Source organism: Theobroma umbraticum, unplaced genomic scaffold (genome assembly GCF_002168275.2).
Source record: "Theobroma umbraticum cultivar Fairchild unplaced genomic scaffold, ASM216827v3 scaffold_204.0, whole genome shotgun sequence".
In the NCBI taxonomy this organism is placed as follows: domain Eukaryota; kingdom Viridiplantae; phylum Streptophyta; class Magnoliopsida; order Malvales; family Malvaceae; genus Theobroma; species Theobroma umbraticum.
The window spans coordinates 5,139,660-5,167,326 of NW_018397267.1; the positions used below are offsets into that span (position 1 = coordinate 5,139,660).

General features: G+C 36.6%; 5 protein-coding genes across 9 annotated transcripts; 3 read left to right on the top strand and 2 right to left on the bottom strand.

The window, feature by feature from the left end:
- Positions 1 to 239: 239 nt before the first annotated feature.
- LOC110424244 (putative disease resistance protein At1g58390) lies at positions 240 to 3,608 on the top strand. Its single transcript, XM_021438785.2, has 2 exons — positions 240 to 3,171; positions 3,313 to 3,608. The coding sequence occupies exons 1-2, from the start codon at positions 508 to 510 to the stop codon at positions 3,316 to 3,318; spliced, it is 2,670 nt and encodes an 889-aa protein (XP_021294460.1). The 5' UTR covers positions 240 to 507; the 3' UTR covers positions 3,319 to 3,608.
- A 198-nt stretch (positions 3,609 to 3,806) lies between these two features.
- On the top strand, positions 3,807 to 7,593 carry LOC110424245 (uncharacterized). 2 transcript variants are annotated; one of them, XM_021438787.1, is made up of 3 exons: positions 3,807 to 4,421; positions 4,886 to 6,774; positions 6,877 to 7,593. In XM_021438787.1, exons 2-3 carry the CDS (start codon positions 4,915 to 4,917, stop codon positions 7,075 to 7,077), a joined length of 2,061 nt encoding a protein of 686 aa, XP_021294462.1. In that variant the 5' UTR covers positions 3,807 to 4,421; positions 4,886 to 4,914; the 3' UTR covers positions 7,078 to 7,593. The 2 variants fall into 2 exon arrangements, with proteins under 2 accessions (XP_021294462.1, XP_021294461.1); XM_021438786.1 differs by having other exon boundaries at positions 3,807 to 6,774.
- A 142-nt stretch (positions 7,594 to 7,735) lies between these two features.
- On the top strand, positions 7,736 to 10,849 carry FLU (Tetratricopeptide repeat (TPR)-like superfamily protein). Of its 2 annotated transcripts, XM_021438794.2 has the most exons (5): positions 7,736 to 7,872; positions 8,190 to 8,392; positions 8,752 to 8,914; positions 9,422 to 9,739; positions 10,179 to 10,842. In XM_021438794.2, the coding sequence occupies exons 1-5, from the start codon at positions 7,788 to 7,790 to the stop codon at positions 10,379 to 10,381; spliced, it is 972 nt and encodes a 323-aa protein (XP_021294469.1). In that variant the 5' UTR covers positions 7,736 to 7,787; the 3' UTR covers positions 10,382 to 10,842. The 2 variants fall into 2 exon arrangements, with proteins under 2 accessions (XP_021294469.1, XP_089640893.1); XM_089784767.1 differs by lacking the exon at positions 7,736 to 7,872 and having other exon boundaries at positions 8,261 to 8,400; positions 10,179 to 10,849.
- Positions 10,850 to 11,048: 199 nt separating this feature from the next.
- Positions 11,049 to 16,423, bottom strand: LOC110424251 (RNA-binding (RRM/RBD/RNP motifs) family protein). Of its 2 annotated transcripts, none has more exons than XM_021438792.1 (12): positions 16,142 to 16,423; positions 14,742 to 14,803; positions 14,272 to 14,374; positions 14,042 to 14,121; positions 13,905 to 13,966; positions 13,711 to 13,798; positions 13,448 to 13,523; positions 13,320 to 13,350; positions 12,825 to 12,944; positions 12,560 to 12,645; positions 11,939 to 12,115; positions 11,049 to 11,625 (listed from the first exon to the last, which is right to left on the bottom strand). In XM_021438792.1, exons 1-12 carry the CDS (start codon positions 16,241 to 16,243, stop codon positions 11,344 to 11,346), a joined length of 1,269 nt encoding a protein of 422 aa, XP_021294467.1. In that variant the 5' UTR covers positions 16,244 to 16,423; the 3' UTR covers positions 11,049 to 11,343. The 2 variants fall into 2 exon arrangements, with proteins under 2 accessions (XP_021294467.1, XP_021294468.1); XM_021438793.1 differs by having other exon boundaries at positions 14,042 to 14,118; positions 16,142 to 16,422.
- Positions 16,424 to 21,249: 4,826 nt separating this feature from the next.
- On the bottom strand, positions 21,250 to 23,526 carry LOC110424253 (protein TIFY 11B-like). Of its 2 annotated transcripts, none has more exons than XM_021438798.2 (5): positions 23,138 to 23,526; positions 22,724 to 22,913; positions 22,103 to 22,401; positions 21,936 to 21,993; positions 21,250 to 21,541 (listed from the first exon to the last, which is right to left on the bottom strand). In XM_021438798.2, exons 1-5 carry the CDS (start codon positions 23,271 to 23,273, stop codon positions 21,517 to 21,519), a joined length of 708 nt encoding a protein of 235 aa, XP_021294473.1. In that variant the 5' UTR covers positions 23,274 to 23,526; the 3' UTR covers positions 21,250 to 21,516. The 2 variants fall into 2 exon arrangements, with proteins under 2 accessions (XP_021294473.1, XP_021294470.1); XM_021438795.2 differs by having other exon boundaries at positions 21,250 to 21,546.
- Positions 23,527 to 27,667: the final 4,141 nt, after the last annotated feature.

The window sequence follows — 27,667 nt, forward strand, 5'->3', positions numbered from 1 at the left end:
ACTGAAATGGAAGATAAGCTTAGAATTTATGAATTAGAGTCCTTGGTATATAAATTTCTCATTCCATGATTCTTTTGGGATAGTAATTTGAAAGAAAGAAAATGCTGTAACGTTACATTTTTTGACAAATTCCACGTATTTTAATACTGTCTATAAGGGTAATGTAATGCCTTTAATCATGTTTAAAACACATAAATCCATCTGGTAGATTTATTTCAAGGGTCTGATATGCTGTTTCCTCAAGGACGGTGAAGTTTCAACTTCTCTTCTCCACTTATCTTTAAGAAATGATTTTCACCTTTAATCATGAACTAATTTGACGCACATAGTCGTGGCTGCTCTTTAAGGAGACAAGCATCTTAGGTTGCCTACCCGTTGAAGGCAAATCTTGAATAAGGCAAAGGAAAATAATCCAACAAATGAATATTGTCAACAGTTAATCAAATCCAATTCCCATCTTCTTCTGTTGCTTAAGAGTTTTGCCCTAGTCTTCGCCTGTTCTTCTCCATGGATGCTGATGTGGTGGTTTCTCTTCTCTCACAGAAACTGCAAAATCTTCTCCATGATGAAGCGATAGCCATGACCCCAAAGGTGAAAGACCTAGTTCAGAGAACCACCCACCGGCTCAACTTGTTCAGGCAGTTGCTGAAAGAAGCAGATCAGAAGAATCGGGCATTAGCTGTTGAAATGAACAGCGGTAAGTGGACAACTCGTCTCTTGCGAGCTCTCTACTCTATGGATGATGCTATTGACAACTTTATCGTCAGGAAAGCACTGCAGAGTCGGAAGCCTTTCACTTCTTTCTGTAACCGAGTTGTCTTCAACAAAGAGATGAAACAATTCATTTCCAAGACTGGAGACTTAATCCAAGATAAGCAAGCATTGGATGTTCAAGATGTTACTGATAACAATATCCCAGGACCGAGCCAACACCAACGTTGGGCAAGAATATCTGGTTTTTGTTTCGACGGTGAAAGTCGCGTGGTTGGCCTTGAGGAACAAGTAAAGAATTTGGTTGCTCTTGTAGTCCAGGGGGCAGAGCAAGGGAACCAACCAGCAGTTGTTTCGATGGTTGGCGAGGGAGGATCAGGCAAAACAGCCATAGCAAGAATCGTATACAACAGAGTGGACATTAAGCGGCATTTCACTAGCCGTGCATGGGTTCATGTTACAAAAGAGTTCAAAGTGAGAGATGTATTGGTGGACATGATTACCCAGCTTGATGAAAAGATTGCGAAGGAGCCATTACTGGAGGACGAACTAAAATGGAGGCTCCCTAAACTTCTAGGACAAGGAAGATATCTAATTGTTGTTGACGATGTCGATGCTCCTGAATTTTGGGAAGCAATCAAGGAGGTCTTTCCACCCTCTTCCCATGGTGGTGTGGTGATTGTAACCACCCGAAAGGCGGGCCTGGCTGTGCCAGCTGGTTCAACTCTGCAGGTACGTTCATTGAATGATGAAGAAAGCTGGGCATTGTTTTTAAAGAAGCTAGACATAACTGAAGAGAGATTACATAATTCTCAGTTAATGAAATTCAAGGGGCAAATCTTGAAATTATGTGGTGGCTTACCTCTGGCAATTGTCTTAATGTGTGGTTTGTTGTCTGCTAAAGAATTAACTGATAGCGAATGGTCAAGAGTGATCGAGCATGTGAATGCTATAGAAGGTATCTTGGCCTTAAGCTATCATGAATTGCCTTCTTACTTGAAGCCCTGCTTTCTTTACATGGGACTCTTTCCTAAAGCGATTGAGATCCCCATAAGGAGGTTGATTCATCTGTGGGTAGCTGAGGGTTTTGTCGCATCCTTTTCTGACGGTGATATGGTTGAGGAGGATCTGGCAGAAATGTATCTTGAGGAACTAGTTTGTAGAAAAATTATTGAAGTGGTAAGATGGAGGTTAGATGGGAGCCCCAAAACATGTCGTTTGCCAAGCCTTGTCCATGATGTCTTCTCCTTAAAAGCAAGGGATATTGGATTTCTTCAGATCCACAGTACGTCAATTTCAGCTAACACATCACAATTACCAGTCCGGAGACTTGCAACATATTCAAACGTCCCTTTTTCAAAGCTCCACCTAAGCCATTTGCGTTCTTATGTATCTTTTAACACTTTAAAAGGAGGTATTCCTGCTGGAAATTCAAGCATGTTTCTAGACAAGATTATGAGTAAGGAAAACCTTGGAGTGTTTAGGGTGCTTGATCTTGAGAGTGTCTATAAACCTCAGCTTCCCAAGGCAGTGGGCACTCTCTTGAACTTAAGGTACCTAGGCTTAAGATCCACTGTTATTAATTCACTTCCAGTCTCTATTGGCGTTTTGCAATGCCTGGAGACTTTGGATGTGAAGCACACCAACATAACCAGTTTGCCTGATTCTTTTTGGAAGATTAGGAGCCTGCGCCATCTCTATCTGAATGGAATTTGTCTCGATTCTTTGGACTTGCTCTCTGCGGAGACCTTGAGTAAGCTTCAAAGCTTATGTGGGTTGTCTATTAGCACCGAATCTTTAGTTGCAGAGACCTTGAGCAAGTGTAAATGCCTCAGAAAGTTGCAGTTGACATTCTATATCCCATCAAGTATAAAAATTGATTGGACATCTCAACTGAACAAACTTCACTCTCTAAGGATAAGATCAATAAGAGAGTCTGGTGAGAGTGCATCCATCAAGTTCACGAGCTTCAAGGAGCAGCACAACCTGGTCAACTTGTCTTTGTTTGGATCGTTGATAAGACCATTCAAATCTACAATATTTCCTCCAAACCTGAAAAGCCTCACTTTATCAAAGACAGGACTGGCCAAAGACCCAATGCTAGAGCTAGGAAAACTGCCTGAGTTAAATATACTTAGGCTTTTCAATTTTTCCTACATTGGGGAAGAAATGACTTGCGTCTCTGGAGCATTTCCTCAACTCCATGTCTTGAAACTGTGGCAACTGGACCATTTTAGTAAGTGGCTTGTGAAAGAAGGAGCCTTGCCCAGTCTCAGAGAATTAGAAATTAGGGACTGTAGAAGCCTCAAAACGCTGGATGCATTATCCCTGCTGACCAGCTTGAGTGAATTGATACTTACTAATATGCCATCAGATTTTGCAGACTATGTTAGAGGTATCAATAGCACCAGCAGCGCTGTATTTATCAAAGAAAATCACTGGGAACCTTCTCCTCCGATGGTGAGTCTCCCTTGCCTTTGCTCATCTTACACATAAAAATGGACTAGTTTTATCCTAGATAAAAAGGAAAATACACTTAGATGTTGCACCATCTTTGCGTATCTTAGCTAGACTAATATTTGTTATTTTACTCAATTGTAGGAATGAGCTCCTGGAGGCAAGAGTCTGGACAGAGTATATGCCCCTCCGCGAGAAAGACCATCACTATAGGGATATCATATTCTGCACCGATTTCACATATTTTCTGAAATGTTACTATTTAAAAGTTGTGTAGCAAATCTACTTGCGCTATTTCATTGAGATTGGATTTCTGAAGCAACACAACAAAGGCCTCAATATCCTCATGCTTCATTGACTTGTATTTCTGCTATGTTAAAACTTTGCAGCAATTACTGGAATAATTTTTTTTTTTGTTTATCAAAGTGAATATATACAGGTCAAATTCCTAGAATAGTTGAATGACTAGCTTCTTAAATCAAACTTACAAGGTAGCTTAGCAATAGTCCTTGGAAGTCCAATTTTCATGAAGAATCCTAACTAGCTTTTTTCTCTAGAAGGAAGAGAAAAGACCAGAACGGAGGTGGGACAGGGAGCAGTTGGTAAAGTCATAAGTTCCTATCCTTTTCTCTGATGCTAATCAATTTTGATTCGATAGAGTGACAAAGGCACTCAAGAAGCTAGTTGAACTTGAAACTTGGGCAAGGTATCACAGGCTATGTTATGCCATGCCGTAAAAATAAGAACTTTCAGTTGGAGCCAGAAGAAGCGCATCCTCACCACATCAAACAATAACATGTAAACAGCTATATCTACTATGGTTTAATTCAATCCCGTTTATGTTTATAGATGAAGAGGCAATTCATTGTAAAAAAAAAAAGAGAAAGAAATTTATATAAAAAAAGAAGGATATATAGCTCTTGAATGTGAGCCATGGAAGGTGAGCCGTGGAAGGTTCACTTTTATTTCATTGTTTTCAGGGTATGAGGTGTCGGACTTTTCCTTTTCCAGTTAATGGGGAAAAGAATATATATTATATAAATTTATCAAACATGAAGTCAAAGTCAAGCAAGTGTAATCATTGTTTACATAATTTCCAAGTGCACCCTTACAGATGGATCCGCAGTAATCTTTTTTTTCCTACTCTTTCTCTTCCTCTGGAGATTTAGCTTAGAGTTCCCGGTGCCACTTTGAGGAGGGGCTTGAGCATTGATGATTAGACCAGAAAGCAGTGTCATCAATGACTCCCACAGGTACCTAATCTTCTCTTCATATTGCCTTCTCATGGCGCTTCCGACTTGAGCCAACTTTTTGAGTGCATCCTTAGCCATCATCAAGAAACAAACTTCTTCTATTCTTGGTTGCTTTTTTGTTTCTATGTGTTGGTTTGTTGAACTTGTCATAATGGTTTCTATTCTTAGTTCTTCGACTGCTTGGAGCAATTCTTTGTTTCTGTTATTTTAGGTCAAGGATTTGCTAATTGATGAACAAAATACAGAACTTAATGGGCAATAGTATCACTGTATCACTGTATCACTGATAGGGGAGCATTTCATACCAATTTAATTATCTGTTTCAACCTTTATATGAGACTTAGAAATCCTTCTTTCAATAGATACCTCAGTCTACCCACTCACCCAAGCCTCAGTCATCTTCCCTTCTGATAAGATGTTACATTTTTTGGTCAATCTATTGTTTATAAATTAGTTGTTAGCAGATTGACTTGTAAAGAATAAGAGGAAAATAATGGAGGCACTCGTTCAAACTTTAAAAGAACTCTGGAAGGACTGGCAGCTACGAGGGCTGGTTCTATTTAGCCTCTTCTTTCAGACAATACTCATTGTCATCGGCAATCGCAGAAAGTATAGTTACCAGCTTTTGGTCAGATTTACTGTATGGGTGGCTTACTTAGCTGCGGACACTGTGGCAACAATGGCCCTTGGGATTATCTCAAACGACCTGGGAGATACTAGTGACAATGGTGAACAGGATGCCAACATTGAACTACATGTATTTTGGGCACCATTTCTGTTGTTACATTTGGGTGGCCCTGACACCATCACTGCGTACTCCTCAGAAGACAATGAGTTGTGGTTGAGGCACCTGCTTGGGTTGGCTCTGCAAACAGGAGTCGCATTCAACACCTTCCTCATGGCATGGAGGGGCTCTCACCTTTCAATTCTGTCCACTTTAATGGTCTTTGTAGGCCTCAGCAAGTATGTAGAAAGGACCTGGGTCCTCCGTTCCGCAAGCAGCGAACAGATTAAAGGTTCCATGCTTGCTCGTCGTGATCTTCCTGACCCCACTAACCCAAATTTGCTCAAAGAGTACAATGTGAAAAAAGAAGAGGGATATATATGTAATACAAACAGAGTAATTGATATTCAGCTGCCTATGGAGGCCTTTGCCATTGAAGACAATTCCATCTCCAAAACCAATGAATTGCTTAAAGCTTACGGACTACTTCAGATATTCAAGTGTATTTTTGTGAATCTCCTACTTAGCTCTCGGGATCGAGACACCAGCCTAGCCGTGTTTCAGAATCTGTCCTTCGAAAAGGCTTTTGAAGTAGTTGAAATGGAGCTTGCATTCATGTTTGATTTGCTCTACACAAAAGCGTCAGTGGTCTATTCTCGATGGGGCCTTAGCTTGCGTTGCATCAATTTATCACTTACCTGCATTGTATTAGTCCTTTTCTCTTTGGCTGATGATAAGCACAAGTATAAAAAGGCTGACCTTGTCATAACCTTCCTATTGCTGGTAGTAGCTATTGTGCTTGACGTATATGGAGCACTGGTCATTCTTTTCTCAGATTGGACTGTTGTGTGGTTGAGCTTGCGTAAAAAGACATCTGTCTTGAGAGCCATTACTTCTATCCGATTATTTAGCAATCCTAGGTGGTCAAATTCCATGGCTCAATACAATCTACTAAGCTTTGCGCTTAGAGAAAAACCAATGGTTTATGATCCAATCCTAAGTCAAGTAAAACCCCACATTTTCCATAGAATTCTGAAACTCTTTAAGTTCTTAGGCTTTGTGGAAAAGCAAGAAAAGGAGAGATATGTAACTAAGGAGGTGATATCCAACAGCTTAAAGGAGTGGATATTCAAGTATCTCAAGGAGAGACTTAAAGTTAAAGCAACAGTCTATGATACGCAGGAGGTAGGCAGACCAAAATTTGCGGTAGAAATTTATGGTCACGGTGAGCTCAAATGGAGTGTGGAGAAAGGATTTGATGAGAGAATTCTGACATGGCACATTGCTACAGACATCTGCTACTACTTGGAGGAAACTATAGAGACCACCCAATCCAAGCGTGAAATCAGCATTCTCATGTCAAGGTATATGCTGCATTTGCTTGTTAACTATCCTTCCATGTTACCAGCTGGGCTTGGTGATATTCTAATTGAAGACACTTGCGCCGAAGTCATTGATTTTTGCAATACACCAGAGCCGCCAAAACACAAACCCGATGCATATGATAGGTTGGTTAAAGCTACTATGGGAACAGAATTGCTTGGAAGGAGGTATAGAGCAAGGAAATCTCTGTTATCTGATGGAAGTAGGCTTGCTAGAAGTTTGAATGAGATATCAAATAAGGAAGAGGTAACAAAACTAATCCCTTCTTAGTCTTCTTCACTCTCTACTCTCCCCCTCCTGGAGCTCGAGATCTCATTCGTGAATTTATTACTACTATGTTAATGGCAGAAATGGAGCTTAATTGCTAATACTTGGGTGGAAATGCTTGCTCATGCTGCAAGTCATTGCGAAGGAAGTCAGCACAGGCAACATCTGAGGCGAGGAGGACAGCTTCTAACCCATGTGTGGCTTCTGATGGCACACTTGGGCTTAACTGATCACTTCCAAATACTACAACCCCGTGACATCACCAGGCTGACTGCCAAATAGCCTACCAAGTGATTCTATATGATGGTATAGAGTAGTTAGCATTAAGGTTGCAGCTTGCTTCTTGTTGTAATAAGTGTTTGAAGCCTTTTTTTCCTTTCTTCTTCTCATTGGGGTGGCGCCTCATATCTCAAAGAATGAATTAAATTTTGTCATAAACAAATAATCTGTTCCTCTTATGTCTTCTTCTTGACCAGAGAATTCCCATTCTGAATTGTCATTTTGCTTTCCCTTTTTTAAGATATGGGCAGTGCCATATTGAATCCGTATGCTGAATTCATCTACTCTGTCAAACCTTGATAATGTCTAAAGGTAGAAATCACCAGCAGATTTGTGCCCATAGTTGAACAACAACTTCTTAGCTGTTTTCTAGAAGAATGATATTCAAGGCTTCTGTTAGAACAAGGTTTTGGAACTGTAGTAGTACTAGACAGGGTGGCCACCTGATTAGAGTTTGAGCTTTTTGTCCACTGGAATTTGGCTTAACAGTTAATTTTCTCCCACAATAAACAGAATTAATTACAAAAAATAGAGCAAAAAACCCTATAAAATCCAAGCATATTTCGCCATTTAAAGCACATTTTCAGTTAAAGAAAATAATGGAATGGCATAAGTGTAGTTTTTTATAAGTTCCAAGGTCATATATGCCCGCAAGTGGGCACACTCTCATATGATAAACTGGGCTGTGGAGAATCCAACGTTTATCCAAAGCAATGGCAGTGATAATCCATTGCTCTTGCTTCCTTACCCGCCCATGCTCCGTTCCATCTCCATCCTACGCCAAACCCCAGTTTCCCGGTCAGTGCTCCCTTCCGCTTCCCATTTGTATTTTTTCTTTTAACTTTTTCTGCAATTTAAGCTTTGGGTTCCTTTTAGTTTAGCAATATGTCATTTTCCTGTATTTTCTCAAAAAAAAAAAAAGAATTTTTATTGAAAATTGGAGATAAATGTGAGTCTTGAAATTTAACTTTAAGGTCCCCTGAAATGGGTATTTCAATGGATGGAATATGTATGAAATGAAAAAAAGGAAATGGTTTACTAATAGAATTGAATTGATGGTGGAGTAAACTATTATGTATACTAATTTTGGGGTTAAATTTGATGACTGAAAACAGGAAAGGTAGCATCTTTTATGTGTAAAGTAGAAAATTTTAGACCATCCTTTAAAGATGTTAATGGACCTGTTGAGCTTCATCCTTTGTTGCGAGAAAGGGGTAAACAGTCCTTACTCCGTTGCCAGAAGGCAGAGGGATACCGGGTCTTGGATTGCATTTCATCAGATTATGATGAATTTTTGCAACAGTTATCTGCTCTTGAGGTATGATGGTGAGTCCTCTGGACAGCTTTTAAGCTATTATTATTATTATTTCTACTCATGGTTACTAAGACTAAGCTAGTTAGCTTCTTATTTTAAGTTTATTTTGATATTATTGTGAGCCTCATCTTCATGTCCACATTTGAGAATTATCTATAATTTGGACATGATAAGATTTATAGAATGCTTATATTTCTATGTTTGAAATCCAAGAACGATGCATATGCCTTAAATTACTTGGATTTGTTTGAATTTTGGCAATTTATGGTGTATCTAGCCACTCTTTGAAAATGAAAATAATTTTTTTCCATTTTTTATTTTTCATCAACTGTTCTAATTGATTGAAAGTGCTGTTGGGGCAGGGAGGCTTACGGTCAAGAGTACCAGTGACAGCATTTCTTGCTGCCAACATTTTGATATTTACTGCTCCTTTGAAAGCCCTGGCAGAAACATGTGAGGCTGATAACTCCTTTTTCAACATGCCTTTACTGCTATTTGTAGCCCTTATTGGTGCCACAGTTGGAGGTATCTTTTGTACTCTTGGTCAATTTTAGTTCTGGTGCATAATACAACTCTGAGTGCTTTGCAAATGAACATACAATGACAAGTCAGCAATTGAATTCAGATTATCTTTGATGTGCTTGAAGAAATTGTTGGATCAAAAATATTCTGACACCGATTCATGTAGAAGAGATTCTAAATGGCTAACTCACACAGTTGAAAATATGTCTCAGTTCACAGAAGCATAGAAGTAGGATACCTGTTGTCAGTTTGGAATACCAATTTGTTTTGCCATCTAAAAGTACAAATTTCCCTTCTAAATCCTGGAATTCATTCTCAGCAGTCTAAATAACTAATGGAAATAAATGCCCCATGTCTTGTTCTAAATCATGTTGGATTTAGTTGTTCCCTCTCCTTTCTTTTATTATTCACCCTTTTGAAAATAATTGATGCAGATGTCCATTAAAATTTCATTGAAAAGCATGTTGCACAAATTATTATTTCCCTGATAATCTATATCTTGTACCTCAGGATTGCTTGCACGGCAGAGGAGAGGGGAATTGCAGCGACTAAATGAGCAGCTGCGCCAGATAAATGCTGCTCTAAGAAGGCAGGCTAAAATAGAGTCATATGCTCCCAGCCTGAGTTATGCTCCTGTTGGTAGAATATCGGAAGATGAAGTGATTGTTGATCCAAGAAAGGAAGAGTTAATTTCTCGATTGAAGACTGGGAAAATTTTTTTAAGAAATCAAGAACCTGAGAAGGCTTTTCCTGAGTTTAAGACAGCCCTGGAGCTTGCTCAAAGTCTAAAAGATCCTATTGAGGAGAAGAAGGCTGCGAGGGGTGTAGGTCTGCATCTCTTTGCTTACCCATCTTGTCTCCATCTATGATTTAGTAATATATGGTTATTATGGTTTAAGTCAAACCAAGTGACAAAAGATGAATAAGGCTTACGATACCCTATGGCATTGCCTTGAATCTGTCCATAAAGCTTAAAATGCTCAAAGAAGTGCTTCCATCGTGAACCATATAGTTTACAATGAAGAAATCCCAAGTCAGTTTATGAATTGAAGTAGCATTAACAAAGCATCAAGGGAGGAAATTGTAAAGCCTTTAAACTTGCTTGGACTATATGTGATTGTAATGTGGTTATGTTTGGAGAGCTGTGCAAGCTATTGACACCTAATATTTTCTTTTCTTATTGCCTGGATCTTAAACCTGGAGTCAAGTCTCCATAAAGGTTAACATAAAATTATAACAGTCCTTAACTTAAGGTTGCTTTATTCAGGTGCATCATTGCAAAGGCAAGGTAAATATCGAGAAGCCATTAAATACCACTCAATGGTTTTAGCAATCTCTGAGCGAGAAGGGGAGGACTCTGGAAACACAGAAGCTTATGGAGCAATTGCCGATTGCTACACCGAGCTTGGAGACCTTGAGAAAGCAGGGAAATTCTATGACAAATATATTGCTAGGTTGGAAACAGACTAATGAAGCTGCATATTCCATAGCTCTGCCTTTAATGTAATCTAAATAGTTGTAGAGATTGCAGACAGGTTGCGGATATAACCTTCCCTTTTTGGCCTTTGTCTCCTACTACAGTATTGCTTTTGTTAGTTGCAGAAACTGAAATTGTGAACTTAACCATTCCTCGGTTGGATCATGTGTTGTAACATTCCGTTTCCCTTTTCTTCCCATTCTGTATTCGCTCCTTTTCTCGCGACTTTAGTATCCACGACACTTGCAGACACTGAAATTGTTTAATGATAATTTGGTCGGACCATGCGTTGTGACTGATGTGCACTTCCCATCTGCAGAGGTGGAACGCTTCTTCCCCTTTATGCGATAAATAAATAATGCCATCAATACCATTCTGTATGCCAGTGGCCAGCGCCATGAAACCCAATAGATCAAAAATAATTTAATCTGAATTAAGCAACATAGCCTAACAAGGGGCCTTGTTTTCTAATCGCATTCTTCTCAACCGTTAACCGACAAAGAATCACGTATTCGGATTAGAAAAAGAAGGGGGGAGAAAATACCTTGGCCACAAGAATTTAGCATTGCCAAACTGTACTAGTCCTATACATCATGATTACCAACCATAAATATGGAAACAAATCTTCCATCAAATAATTAAGACCAAAAAGAAGAAAAATATCAAAGAGAAAGCTGCAAATATGCTTATATATCCCTTGGGGGCAGCAACCGTATGAAATATATAGGAGAAAATACATTAAAAAGCTTCCTAGCCGTTTAGAACTCAAATAAAATCCGAAATATGTAAAATATTGATACATTCGGCAAACATATGCTATAGATAAAAGCAGGTGCAACCTCACTGCTAAAAAGGGAAAATACATTAAAAAAGCCTCCTAAATGTTTTGTTTAGAACTCAAATAAAACCTGCAAATGCAGGGAATAAGGATATTACCACACAAACTCTATCTTTATTACTGATAGTACATTAGCTGCTGGGCAGCAGCAACATTCTGGAACCCACCATCATATATAGCCTGGCTTGCTCCAGCAGCACCCACTCCCATCGCTGCCTGCTTAAGAGGATGCTGTCCCTGAGGATGCATTAGGGCATGAACACCCATTTTGCTCATGGCAAGTTGTCGCTCATAAGCCAAAAGGTCTGTGGCTGAAAGGCCGGGTAAAGGTGCAGCTGCCGGTGGGGGAAGTGGAGTTGAACTTGTCCCTGGTGGTGTAGGCTTACTGCCCCAAGAGCACTACACAAACAAATAAAAGATGTCAATTTCTCATAATCCAACGAATTAAAATACGAATGGAGTTGGAACTACAACTAGAAGATCTTCACGTAACCAGATCCGAATCTAACAAACACCAACCATCCTAACAATCATCCCAACTCATGTATTGCATCATTTTAGGATATTTAAGGGTCAATGATTCAAGGTACATAATAACTGTGCAAAGAATTCACAAAATATCCTCCAAAACTTCACTAAGGCACATTATGTTACATATTTATTTCTCAAAAAGAGAATGAAGTCCCATTTTGACCAAAAGCAGAGGACAAACCTTAATTTGCTTGCCACAGAGAAACGACTGAGCGTTCCCCATCTGAATAGCCACAGCTGCCTCAGTATGAGTACTGTATCTCACAAAACCAAAGCCTTTATCACGCTGGATTCGTACCTCCTCAATCACCCCAGCACCAAGAGCATGGAAGTGGCGGTGGAGCTCAAGTTGGTTGACCTGCACGAATCAACATAATTGGTTTTATCGGAGAACCTAGCTTGTTCCTTTACTGAACAAAATAACTGCAGCTTTCAAAATCACAGGGCCAACCCTCACATGCCCTGAAAATTTTATTAGATGGGAATTCTCAGGGTTCAACTAGTAGACAGCTGGATCAAGCTCATACCATCATCAGTTGTCAAGCTTTAATTAATAGGTAAAAGCCCAATTGCTCTTTTTACTCTAGTGAATTTAACAAAAAAAAAATGGCTAAAGTTTTCTAAAGTTTTTTGCGTGTTCTACATGCATCCAGGAATAATAGATTTTCCTATAAGTACTAAAGAAATACCATTTCACTTGTCCTACTTAAAGTAAGCTCACAATGCTTTGTAACACCCATTTCAGTATTAACTTGCAAATGGAAAATAATAAACAGAAAAGCTATCGGAAATAGCTACTTGCCTCTGGAGCAAGATTGCCCACATAAACAGTAGTATATTGAGGATTATTCTCAGGAGCCTCACTATTGGTTGTCTCTTTACCGTCCTCTGCATACCAAGGTAATAGAAGTAAGTTTCTTTTGCCATTTGACACATATCTCAAGATCATTAAAAGTAGAATAAAAGTTGTATAATAATTGTCGAGGTTTGCATTGAACAAAGTAATAATTATCGCTAATGTTTGATTTTTGAAGGAAAGATAATGATTTTTGCTACAACAGATGCACCTGATGAGCCATTGGTTAGTTCCACCACACTTTTGGCATCAGAGCTCTGCTTGTCATCATTGGTACCAGCACCCTTTGTTGCCCAGTTACAACGAATCTGCCGGCTGCCAAGCCACTTTCCTAGAAAAATAAATCATTCAAACATTTGAGTTTTACTGCAATCTAGAATAACAGCAATTCATGCAAATTATAGAATTTACTAAATACAATTCATCCAGCACAGCCAAAATAATTTAATGAATCAAAACTCTACATATGGTGATTTGACAAAAAATCATGAGAAATAACAGCACAAAAAGAAAAGGAAAAACTTTCCCAGATAATTCAGCAGTCCTATCCAAATACAACAAACCCAAACCTATTAAGATTACTAGAAAGCATGATAGATATAAATAAAAAATTTCAAACTAAAAATCACAGCTTTATTTGATGTGCTAAAACTGCAACCAATGAAGATAATAAGTACATGTATAGAGTAAAATGCATCATTCTCACCACTTAAATCATTTATTGCACTTTGTGCATCCTGAACAGAAAAAAAAAATCAACATCAATAGATGAAACTACATTGTAATAGAACAGCAATACAAAGAGCCACCAGAAACTTAACCAAAAAACAGTACCTGCTGGTTGCGGAATGAAACAAACCCAAATCCTCTAGAACGCCCAGTTTTCTGATCCCACATAACCCTCGCATCCCTGATATCAGTAAAGACATCAGATTTGTTATGCATTTTGACACTATAGATCAAAAAAGTTAGCACCACAAAAACACTAATTGAGGTTTACTACAGATTTGCACATCCTGATAATCTAATCATATACTTTTAGTAAGTTACAACATCTGCATTTACTGAAATCAAGATCCAAAAGAGAAGAAGCTTACGAACAACTAGGATAGACAGAAAAGCATGCAAACAGCATTGCATCAGTAACCTCAGGACTGAGATCCCCAACAAAAATGTTAAAGTGACCTGTACCAATTATTATAGTATCAAACAGTATAATTGACAAATAACTGCCAAAAACACATCATAAACATTTTTGGGCAAAATTTTGTAAACAAAAACATGAGCAAACCCGATGTATCCTCTCTTTGACCACTAGCATATGCCCAATTGACCTTGATAGGCTGTCCAAATCTGTAGATTACATAATTTGATGTAAAACACATTCAAAACAAAAGTAACTTGAAAACATTGAAAATTAATACTTACAAATGCCTTCCATTAAGAGACAATATAGCAAGAGCAGCTGATCTGCGATCGAAGTAGTGGATGAATCCATATGATGACTGCTTAAGTAGAGTGAGAAACAAAAGACATGTCAATCATATGGCAATCAATTGGCTAGAGGAAAGTGTACATAACTAAATAAAGTAAGTTAACCATTTCCAATTAGAGCATCTCACAGTAAAAAGAAAAGGACAAAGTATTGAAAAGTATACCTTTTCCTTTCTGATAAGCTTGCAACCTTCAACAGGACCAGTACTTGCAAAAACCTCATTGAGTAGTGGTTCGGTCACTTGTGTATGGATGTTTCCCACATACCTGCAGTTTCTCAAAAATAAAGAAACTAGAAGTTTTAAAAAAAGAAACAAAAAAAAATAAATAAAAGGCTATAAGTAACTTTCTGAGTTGTTAGAAAGATGCAAGAAAATACAAGTATCTATCACATGCCCAAAACCATTTAACTATCAATTAAAGAAGCCATTAGCTTAAAATTTTGCACTAAGGGTCTAGCAACTTTTTTAGTCACCCGCTTTGCGAAGAAAAGTGTGTCTGATGTAAATAGGTCATAAGTATAAAAGTGACTAGGGTAGTCGCTTAAGCAAGCAGGGGAAATAACAGACACACAAAATACAAAAGAAACAGAACAGGAAAAAACATATGTAAACATGTCTAGGTAAACACTCACACACTGCGGCAAGTACTTGGATCAAAACCAGGAGGCAGATTTCCACTTGGGATTGGCTCTATCTGCAAAATAAAAAAGTGAAAAACAAAAAGAAAAATAAAAAAGAGGGGAAAAGAAGAAACGATGAGCAAAAAAAGTCCCTTCCCACTCGACCAAACTCTAAAGTGTTTATATCCTGGAAAGAAATTGAGTTTTAGAAGGTATCAAGAGCTCAACCCAGAAAAGGAAACAAGACACTAACTACAACCGTTAGAAATGAGAACATCACTTCTCCAACCTCTTTCAAAACACTTTCAACTTAAAAACAAAAGAGAGAATATATTTCAATATATTTTCTCGATTTTACAATGCTTTCTTTTTTCCCCTTAGGTTTTTCAGCGAAAACCAGACCAAAAAATTACACTTCATCTAAATAAGACTTACTTTCAGCAAAATTGTAGTCTAAAGGTCAGACTAAATTCAAGGATAACACAGCTCAAATTTCCTTTGAACTCCTCCCCCAAATTGAAAAACTAATATATGGCTTTCTACACAATTCAAACAAAAAGGCTTGCCAGAAATGTAATTTTGACAGAATACAAATGCATTGAAAGTACCATAAACTTTATACATTTACTTCATGATGTTATATTCCAGCACTATAAGCCTAAAGTGTTCCAAAATGAATTTCAGGAACTATGTTTTACGCTCCAACACTTGAAACAAGTGAGAGAAATTGCACATTTGTACCCAATATTGGCAAACAATAGATACATTTATAAAGTATATGAAATTCAGCAGTAAACTGAATAAAACCAAAGTAGTGAAAAAAAAACAAGTAAATGAGAAAGAAAACACCAAAAGCAAACCTTCTAGCTTGCGGTTGACAACTTCATATAAGATAAATAACAATAAAGGAACTTCATGCAATGAAAATGTAAAACATTAAGAAAGAAAACCATCTCTCATCAGATTTAAAACCCAAAACAATGAGCTTCACTTTCCACCAAAAGCATGTTAAGCAATTACAAACAAAGACACGGACTTTCTGATTCCGAAAAACCAAATGAAAAAACTCAACTTTCGGACCAATAAAGCAGAAGCAAAACTTAAAGATAAAAGCAATCACATTCAAAGCCCTGAAAAAACCCTTTTTTTTAGAAAAATTCCACGAATTCAAGCAGTGTATAAGGAAAAAGCTGCGATTTCGCAAGCCAAATCATCACCGCACAAAATTCCCAAACCAACCCTAGCTCTACCAATCCATCAGAATCAAGAAACGGAACAAGAGCTCGAAGATCAAAATACGATTTTGAAAGAATCCAACAAATCATTCCTAAAAACCGGATCAAAAACTCGTAGATGATCGACGAACAGAGAAATTGACTAAAAAGATAAAGAGAGACAAAAGAGTGGAAAACCTGAGGGGGAGCTAAGATGCCTGGGTGGTAGAGAGACTGTTGTTGGAGGAGAGCTTGTTGCATCAAGGCTTGTTGCTGTTGCTTCAGCCTCTGGTGCTGCATTTTTTTCTCGGCGATTTTCGAGGGAAAATTAATCGAGATGTTTGGTTTCTGAGAAAATTACCCCCCTTTTTTCTCTCTTTTTTCCTCTACTAGGGTTCTGAGTATGGGGGCCTCGAGAAAGTGAGAGAGAGAGAAAAAAAAATAAAAATGAGAGAGGAAAAAAGGCCTCTAAAGAAAGAGAGAGCAAAACGTGTGGCTCCAAACAAGTATTTATAGCTGGAAAAGATAAAATCACATCTAAATGCTACTTGGGTTTGTCAATAACAAATAAAAAAATGCCACGTGTAAACATATCTTAGAATATCATTTTTTTTGTTTCTTTTGGATTTAAGGAGAGAGGACTTGGCCACAGGATAATTTATTGCAGGTTATGTACAAGAAAATCCATATCCCAAAAAGGCGAAGTGGACAAGTTCAGAAAAGTACAAAGGCCTCGGCCCAATGGCCCAGCTATGGGCGTTTCTGAAATAAAACGGGCCAAATCCAAAATGTGTAGTTGGGCTAGCTACTGGAATGCCCAAAAAAAAAGTCCAAGAGCTAAATACAGTAAAATTACCTTAGGAGGTTTTTTATTTTGTATAATTTTGTATTTATGTTAGTCTCAAATCCATATTAACTCAATTATGATATGAGAAATTTTCAATTTTTATGCTACCTTCTTAAAGTATATAGATTTAAGTTATTTTTTTTTTTATAAAAGGGAAATAGATTAACTTCAAACAATTACATCTTCTTAGCCAAACAATACTGAACAAATTTTCAAATAAATGAGCGAGTTATCAAATACATGTAAGCCCGATAATAAATTATCATGACGTGTTGCTATTCAATCTGCACGCTGATTGACTTCAGGATGTACGCGAGTAACACAGCAATACCAGCTCCTTTGCAAAAGGTCCTTAATTCTTCTAAGTAGATGAGCATAAGGGTCCAAATCTAAAATCTTCCGTGCAATTTAAGTCAATTTTTAAATGCTAGTATTTGAAACATATTATAGACACCTCAACAGTGTTTTCCTCATATACATTCTCAATCCGTCATCTGCTCATGGTTTATTAATGGGTTATCTCATCTCTGGGTAAAATCATGAACGTAGACCTGTAGTTTTTAATAAGTTTTTGGGCCCGATACAAAGAAGAGATTCCAGCAATATTTGTGTTGGGTTCAAGCACAATGAAGTGTTCATTTAGCGCTCATTTGTTGCATTTGATTTGTAAATTTGCCTTTTTTTTTTCTTTCTAACTATTGTGTAATAAATTTTCTACCTGGGTTTCAGATGTTTTCGAGCCAAAGATTTAAAAATGTTGTTAGCACATCAGGATACGTTAATTTAGCTACATGAAAAGTTTCAGTCGTCATCTGTAAATAGCAACCTAATATCTCCAGGTATTGAGTGTCTGTTCACACTGTTGGGACCATGGCTGGAGTTTGGACGTTAGGTGCTATTCTTTCGTGTGGCAACGCTGAGGAAGACTGAAATTATGTGTTAACTTGCTGTGACAAGGTGTGAGGAAATTAGGCCGCGTGAAACATGACTCGCTTGACAGCTGAGAAGAGAGGAAGATCGGGACTTGCAATGAAAGTGCGTAAGGGCCAAGGAGTGTAGGTGAAAGGTGGAGTTGTACATCCTGGAACTGGTCTTATTGAGGTGCTGCTGATGGCGGTGGGATGTTTCCACGGCTCACTGAGTTTTTGAATGCAGAGTCGGTACTCGTGATGCTTGGGAAAGAAGGTTTGATCTCATTGACAACCGGCAGTCATGAGAGGTTACTAGATGGAGCTCCTGTGCTAACCCATCTTGGCTGCAGCAAATTTTTTACAGATTCTGCTCCCTGGTTTTTTCATATAGATGTGTTCTGTAAGCTGCTTTGTTTTTTCTTTTTGGCAGCAGCAATTGAAACTGGGGGCAGATGTTTTGTAATTAAAGTTGTTATTCGCCATTTTAGCTGCTTCAGATTGCCTCTTACCTCATCATGCCAATGGCATTGCTACCAGTGAGTGGTGGTTTTTATAACCAAGTGTTAATTAAAACCAAACCAGCTTTTCGAAAAAAAAAAAAAAAGAAGTCCACTGACATTTTAGCTTCACATGTTTACGGAGAATCTTTGGTGGACAAGAATATGAAAAACAAAGATTGTGTGACGGAATTAAGTCCAGACATCGGCATCACACATAAGTGGTGTAACTTTGGATTGGATAGTACGTGAATGTACAGGCAACAGTCGAAAGGGTATCTATCCAAAGGACATGCGAGTTTGACCTCATCACATGATCTTTGGTTTCTGGATTCTGGTTGGTATATCAAAATCCTTGGCTTTTATCATGGGTTGATGCCGGAAACGTAATTTAGGGCCATGGAAATTGCATATAGCAAGCACCAACCTCTCCCCCTGATATCCCAATTCAATTCGAATGAAAATCGTCTGCCTGCATTTTATGTCCCATTTTGTGCCCTTTTTATAATTTGATGCCACGTGTCCCATAGATTTTTGTTTATTAACATGAGCGTCGATGCCGTTAGTTGTTATTATTTTCACAGCGGTTAGATATTAACCTTAAATCTTATTTGACATAATGTTCGTCTTTGCTCTTCCTATCACGCCCGTCAACATTCTCATGCTCCTGCACCAACCAGCATCCATCAACATTCTTATACTCCTGTAGCAATCAGCATCCATATCTGAGGGGTACGCTTTTTTTTCCAATCATGCTTGCGAGAGTCAAAATCTTCAGATGAATAAGAACATTTATGTTTGCTCTCTCCTTCTAATGTATATAAAAATCTGTTTTTTTCTTGAAAAATTATAAAATTTATTAAGTAATCATAAAACCACGTTACTCTGATCAAAAAGTGATTAACTAAAGCATCGATTATGTTTAATTCAACGTACAAAAATCTTGTATCGATAATCCCTTTTAAGATTCAATTATATAATAAAAAATTCTGTTTTCAGTTCTTATTCAATCTTATAAATTAACTGATGAGTTAATTAACAACGTCTTTAAATGAATAAGAATGCTTATATCTTCTCTTTCTCTAATACTTATCGAAATTTAACTATCAAAAGAGCTTGTTTTAGAATAATTTCGCCTCTTTTTCTTCTTCTTCTTCTTCTTAGTTATTTTCTCCTTCTTTAATTTTTTATAACCATCATCAGAATATGCATGAAGAGCAAACAAAAAAAAAAAGCTTATGTGAAAATGTTCCTCCACTCTGATGAAAGATTTGATGATGGGAGAAGTGTGGAAAAGAGGAGGCTGTAAATTGTTGATGTTAACCTAGACTGAAGTTATACCTAACGGCAGTACAAATGACCTAACAGCTGACGTTAACAAATTAAAACTAATCGACGTGGCATCAAATTATAAGAGGGGCAATAAACGGGGCACAAAACAGGGGCAGACGATATGTGTTCATTATATTCGGGCCAGCGGATTGGTTGATTTATTATGGGCTAGTAGAATTTGGCACCCTTTGGGCATTCAATATCCATACCTTTTGTTTCCTGTGAATAGAACATATAGGAAACCTTTTGCCTTAATCCGTACGTTGCTGAGAGTCATATGCATTCATACTTCACTGCAAAATCTGCTGTTTATATTCAATTCTCTATTAGTTGGTATCCTTAATTTTAATTTCTTATGTCAACATCAAGCTTCAACTTTTGATAAAAGCTTTCGTAAATACTTGCTTTCAGCTTGTATTTTAGAATTAATGTAGTCTTACAACTCTTTAGCTGCCAACCCCTGGTCGGTTATTTACTGCATTCTTCCCCTCCTATACAGATGATTGTTTTTATGATTATTAGCTGGTGAATTGGTTATCACTTCCAAAAAAGGCAAGAAGCAAAGCTTTCAGAGGGAGGTTGAACAAATGATTTCTGCCTCTGCGGCTGGCGTTCCCTGAAAGTAATTCATGGGGTGGGGTGCGTATTTAACCATTTTAACGAACATGTTACTGGCTTGTTTGACTGTGCTATTATTTTTTTTAAGAAAAAATGGAACTGTTGATTATAATATAGTAAAGCTTTTATGTCCTATTGGAAACTCTAGCATTTCTTCATAAAAAAAAAGGCTAGTTATAGCATAGCTTTATACAGTACTTATTTCTTTCCATTATTTTAGCCATAAAGTCTATGTTGTCAAGCCATTTCTGAAGTTGAACAAGCTTTAGCGTGTAAAACGTTTGCCTTCACCTACCATCTATCATAAAAAACAAATGGGAAGGAAGGATACAGGTCAAGCCTATGAGGTTTAGGCCTGATGATAGGAGCTTCCTGTTAAAGTTTGCGCAAGCCGTCGTCTATTTTCTGCTTGCCTTGGGTCGTCTTTGGTTAGTTGCCTTACTGGGTAGTGTTGTGAGACTACTGGGAGGGAGGGATTGAGCTTTGAAGATCTATTCAAAAATTATTGGTTTTGTTATCTAGCATCAACAAGAACAAAGGGGATCAAACGAAACAGATTTTGTAGCGTAGTCCCTACCACACTCCCTTACCTCTAATGGCAGGTCAAAATCAATTTTTCTTGCTTCATACAGGAGGGGCTGATGGTCTAAGGTTAGCAATATTACCCACAGTCATAGTAAGTTAAAATTGTTACCAGAAATATGGGGGGAAAAATGGAACCTAACTCTGTTTTCTTGGCCTGTTCAATTCTGATTTGGATATTTCACTCATTCTGCAGTATTGCTTGGCTTGGGTCTTGCTCTTGCTCTTGCTGGAGTAATTTTTACCTGTGAAAATTCAGCACGATAGGAACCAAAACTTGATTCCCGCCCTCCTTTATACCTTTTTCTATTAAATCAGGAGAGGCACTATTGGTTTTCTGATATTAGAAGTTTGAGCACTCAACACCTTTTATGATTCATCAATTTTAAACCATTTAATGAACTTGCCATCTGCTGTCTGCCTGCTTCCCTACTTGCCAAGGATAACAAATTAACATGTTTCTATCCAGAAAAAGATAAGAGAACTGCTTTTGGGGTTTTAGCTCTCAACTGATCAAACTTACATGAAAAAAAATTCAGATCTGAATTTAATTGTAACAGATTAGTTACAAAAAATATATTGATAGAAGTATAAAATGCCTAAAAACAATAGTTAAGATCTTAAGCCTGTATCATTAAGGTATCCTAAGTTACAACACAATGAAGTGACCAATATTCCTATAACTTGAGGTCAAGATCTCTTGATGCTTCTTTTGATGATTGACCTGCCTCATGAGATGACTTGCTTTCATCAGGTTTAGGTGGAGGAGGAGATCCTCGTTGGGTGTTAACTTGGTATGGTGCTCTTGCGGCTGCCCTGAACATGAAGACAAGGATCAATTTAGTGACCATTCAATCAAGTACAAGACTAAATCTGAACTTAAGGTCTTTGATCTGGTGGTCCAAATGCCACCTTGAAAACCAGCATATATGCAGATCCTGAATTCATATATTTACATAGCCTATATCCGGTGCTTGATGCATCAAATGAAAAGTAAAATGGGTTATCTCTCGTTTTATCGTCAAGCAAAAAAGTAGCAACTTAAGGGACACCAGTTTTATTTCTTTTGTCACGAGATATGAGATCTCTAGTTTTTGAAGAATCCAATTAAGCTCCGCAGAATCATGATTTCCTAAGGGGAAACTAAACAGCTTTTGTGAAGCTTAGCATCCAAAAGTTTTCTAATGCTGGCTAAACCTTTTTACCTGTCTTTTCTCTTCTCAAAGAACTTGTGAAGTGAATTTCTTCTTGCAATACGCAAATCTGTAAAGCACAAAGAAAATGCAAACAAATTAGAATTTGTCATTAAAAAGCTTCAAAATTTTCAACAGCAACTTCCTTGATTTATGATTCAAGGTCACATATCAATTACCTGAACCACCATATTGGCGCCGCTCAACAGAAGGGTCTTGATCAGGACTATTTCCAGTCGTGGAGGCGATGTTCAGGTCAGGAATATCAGAATTGCTAGAGTTAATTTTGTCCATGTTAGAATTTACTTTTTCCATGCCAGAGTCAGTAACAACACCACCACATGCAGTTGAACATCCTTGGCTAGCTAAGGCCATGATCTCCTTGACCTTGTCTGCTGGAAAGTCATTATATACTAGCACTTGGCCGCCGAAAAATATGGTCAGCTGGGCACTCTTTGGCTCCACCGTTGCTGGTTTCCTAAACCAAGGAAAACAATATTTTCAGTTCATAGATAACTTTTAACATTTTTTTGTCAATAATAGTGAGTATTTCAGTAGTTTCTCATGACCATTTTTTGTTTTAACTTTTAAGCAGGAAGGCATTAAACTTGTGGTAACAATTCCTCAGCTAGATTGTACTCGCAGTCACCGTAACTCTTAAGCACCTAATGCTTCCAATTTAAGTAAATACAATAAAACATCAAACTGTTTAGAAGCATTCCAGGTTGGGGTTTCTAAAAGATCAGAATGAGGAGCATCTAAATATTTTGTGATGATCAAGGGGAAAAAAGAATACACACCTGAAATCAGTCTTGTTAGAGGAATCTTCCTTGGAGCTGGAGGCACCAAAATTGGCAGCCTCCGGAAAGAAATCAGAAGGTTTCACATTTGATGCAGATGCCACAAGATTTGGTCTTGAACTCTCGGAAGAGTTATCCATATTGGGGAAAAAGTTCATTGGCGTTGCTTGCTGCCTAAATGTCTCAAGCCCTGCAATAGCACCAAACAATGAATATAAATAATCCCTCTTTCCAAATCCAAAAACTTTTCTCTCCAACAGCATCCGCAGGAAAAAGAAAAATCTTTGATATATCAACCAATCATAAATTCTCGTCATTCAACAGCCCCATAGAAACCGAAACAGAAGCTCAGAATTTTACTGCAACCCTTTCTTCAGCAACTAATAGAAGCCAACAAAGAAAGCAAAAGGGTACCTTTAGCTTCGGGTTTTGAGGTCATCCCAGCGCTGATATCTCCAATATTTCGTTTTTCTTTCAAGTACTGGCTAAGAAGATTGACGAAACTTGCTCTCTCAGTAGCCTTACCGGACTTTTGGCCTGAATTGGACATTGCTTCCTTCTTTTTTTCTTCTTAAAAACTCTCAAGATTCTTACAAAAGCCGAATGAAATGACTGTCAAAGATAAAATCTAGTGAAACATCAAGTTTCAGGGGCTTATCTAAGTTTTTTGCCACTTTGAGAGATCACTGCTGAAAGAGTATGACAGGATGGAATATAAGGGAGAAGCAGGCTTCCCCAAATCTCACCATGTTCTCTGAACCTGATTAGCTGTGAGTTGTCTTGGTTTCCTTATCTTGGGAATTGTTAAAAACTTTATTTATTTTTTTATTATTTTAGTTAACGCACGTTTTTTTTGCATTAGGGAAAAAGTTAAGGAAGAGAAAATGCTAGTTGGAGACACAATTGTGGAAGGGGATGTGGCTTCCTTGCAATTGCCTACCTCATCTTTTTCAATGTTTTTTCCTTCCACGGTTACCCTTTTCCTTTGGACCAAGTTTTTTTTGGAACAATTTCTAAAATTAGTGGCTAAGGGAGAAAAACAGCAATTTCAGTGGTCCAACTCCAAGTCCACACTTTTGGCTTCACATTTTTCATGCTACAAGCAAGATCATTGAATTTGGGTCTTAATATGTGCATTAGTAATGATTATCTTAATGCAATCTCTTTCAGATAACTTGTCATCTTGCAGGGTTTTGCAACTATGCATTAAATTTTAGTTGAACATGATGAGGTTTTATATGTTAGGTCGAACAAAGTCTTGTGTGTTTAATGGCATGTATTCACAAATTTAGTTAAATTTAGTTTTTTCTCATATGAGTTAACATGAATAAGAAAATGAGTAATATTATAATAATTTTAAAAAAATAATAAAAATTTACAGAGAAAATAATATGTAAATCATGCAATAATTCAATTACGTAATTAGAACTCATTTTCTTTTAAGTGAATGTAACATGTTTATGAATAAAGTTAGAATTATGATCCATTTCTCGAATTCACACTCAACAAGGAATAATGTGCTCTCCTAACATTCTTCCTTCTTGCTACAAAAAATTAACAACACTCACTTTTGTTCAATAAATAAATTATTTTGTATTTTACATATCCACAAAATGCATATGTATTCAAAGAGTTAAATTTAAATTATTATTTTTTAAATTAAAATAATATTATATGTTTAAATTAAAAAAATTAAAAGCATTTTTTAATAAATATATGTGGAATGAATACTAGTCAAAGGGTACTTTGGTAATTACAGGCTATTTAAGGGACCGTTGGTATCGTGAGACTGTGGTGACTTTTCAAGACTCAGACGGAGTTAGGCGGTTTTCCTCAGTTAGGTGGATTTATATGCCGACAGACCTGCAGAGGCACACAGCCACTTAGGCCCCACGCGCGTCAAGTTTGTATCTTTTTTCTATTTTTTTCATAAAAGCGAAAAACGGTTCCTTCACGTTTCTTCGATATTCTCTCCCTTGACTTGTATAGAGTGGAATACAGCACGTGTTAAACAATTCTCCTCGGTCGAACCGTGGAAGCACAAATTAAGGCAATTCTGTCATTTTACATATAACACGTGGCAGGATCGTACGCCTATATTTTTTTTGTTGATTCCCCCACTCAAGTTGTAGGCCTTTGCATACCATTCACGTGTTGTACCTTTTGACCTTTCCCCTTTTTTTTTTTCCCAATCAAATGCCTCTTTGCTGTTTCTGTAAACAGGAATAAGATACTATTATTATATATCTGCATTTGTTCTACTCTTCTGTATAAAAGGTTTTTTTATAGGCAAAGTAAGTATGATTGTATTCATAAGTTGAAAAAGGGTATAAGTTTGTGTACAAAATCAAACACCGCAACATGATAACATTCAAAAACACAAGGGCTGCGGCAATCAACCACTTGAAGATGAAATAACAAACGTTGATCAAACAAAAGTAAGCAACATAAACCCTATACAAAGCTAATAAGTCAGCTCATCTTGTTTACATGATGCTCACCTAAGGTCAACAAAACAAAAGGGTTCAAAAGAAGGGATATGTTCCAATATCACATCAGATCTTCAAAGCAATCTGCAGACTACACCTGGGGCTCCCATTAGTGAGCATCGGCGTTTCATTACCATTTGCTGCATCAAAGTTGTTGATTTACTTTGTTTCTTGTGTTTAGAGGTATTAATTCTCGAGTTTTAATAAGTTATAATAAGATAATATCAGATAACAAAAAAGATATAAAAATAAAGATAGGTATATATTACTATATATAATTTTTCCATGATTTTGTATTTAAGTTACATATTTTACATATCTTTAATCTACTTATTGGGTTTTATAAATTTATTCATTTTTATTTTGGGTGAAAATTTTACAAAGTTCATCTAATTCTTGATAAATAAAATCAAAGGCCAAATATAATCTAAATGGATTCACGCTAAGTCTATTAGTTATAGTTACATCATTTTTCTTCCTAAAATATTTTCACATTAAATAATATATATAGTTAACGTAATAATACATTTTTGATTACATATTAAGATTCATTAAGTTTTGAATTACATAACGTGAAGTGATTTTCTCTCATTCCATAATTTAGGCTACCTTTGAAGAGTTGTTAACCCCCAGAGCTTCATTTATAAAAATTCAAAGTTCGAGGTTATAATATTTCGTTCAAATGTAACGCCATGCTTCGGAATCAAACCCTAACCCACCTAATTCGGTCGGTCTTCCCATAAATGTATGGCAGGTGCCTTTTGTCCCCAACATTTCTTTTGGTGGATATGCCACCAGTCCAATTGTTGTATAATAAGAGTAAAATTTAAGACGGGAGTATTAAAGCATTATCACGTGCCAATTCTTCAATTTGGACCAAACGACCAAATTTATTTCTTCAGGATCCTTGTTCCCTCTTTGCATTTCGCCAGTCCAATCTACCTAACAAAAAATATATACAAAGAGAGAGGGGGAAAAGTCTCCAATTACCATTCAAAATAGGAAGGATTCCATGTCAAATGTGGACAACAATAAATGGCAATGATGACCTGAGGATTCAAATGTGAATTTGAGTGGTGAAAAGTGTTAACTTACTATATTTGATGTTAGCATTACATGTATGGAAACGAAAAGTGAAATAATCAATTTCCCCTTTCGTTTGAAGGAACAATATGAGATTTTATGTTATTTTTCTATTATGAGTTTGCATTAAAACTTCATGGTTTTGTGGATTTCTTTGAACTTAGTGGGTCGGTTTGAGCTTATTGATTACTTTTATAAATAGGTTGATGATATTATTTTAAGTGCATTTAATATAATGAGATAAGCATGCATAAAAGCATAATGAAAATCAAGACCGGTTTTAGGGTAAAGTCACTAAAACAAGGGTTTTAGGTCTAAATTTTTATAAATCACATAATTTTATGATAATAATAATAATATAATTTATTATATTAAAAACATATAAAAATTAAAATAATAAATAAAATATCTACGTATTCTCCCATGATTAATAAATACCTATTTTATCTCACTTTCTCATCCTATTAATTTTTAATTATTTATATCAATTTTTATTAAAATTATATAAAAGTCAAAATAATTAATAAAATGATATATTCTCTAACTTCTCTAATTATGTGCCTAATAAATCTCATTTTTAATCATTTCTCATTCCCACAATACTATTAATTTTCAACTATTTCTCCTATTTCCTCATTCGCTCTTTCTTCTTTTAACTTTAATTAAAAAATGGCCTCATTTTCTTAATTTCAATAAAAAATGCCTCATTTGAATATTTAACTTTAGACCTTTGAAGTTATTGACTTACTGTTGATGAAAATTTACAATAAAATAAGATAAAAAAAGTATATAGATTAACAAAGTTGGGTTATAACTAACATGTTATTTGTGACTTATTTTGGTATATAACAAAAATTAAAAAAACTATTGCTATTTGAAATTTTGACTGCATTTATACTTTTTTGTTGTGAAATATAATTTTGAAAGAAAATATTAAAAAGAAATAGTAAGAATGTAAAAAGATATTTTATTTCATTTCTTATTTTAATATATCACCATCAATTATAATGCCTCTATTTATAGGCACACATAGGTGGAGGGGGAATGAATTTATATAAATAAAGAGACCCATTTGTATCCAACGGGCTTTACATTGTTGGAGCTTCCAACTATGGGTTGGAAAACCTTTCATCTAGTTAGGGAAGCTAATTCAACCTGGATTGTTTCCTTCCAATTAGGCCAATCATGCCTTTGACGACATTCGATAATAAATTACAATTCATAATCATTGTTTATAATCTTATAAGCAACTGATAATGCAAAAGCATTATCAATGATTATTTATTTCAATCCTAAATCTCATTACAATATGTAATGGAAATCTCAATATTCCCAAAGTCAGTGGTCTTTTCACGGATTTGTGCCTTTTCAG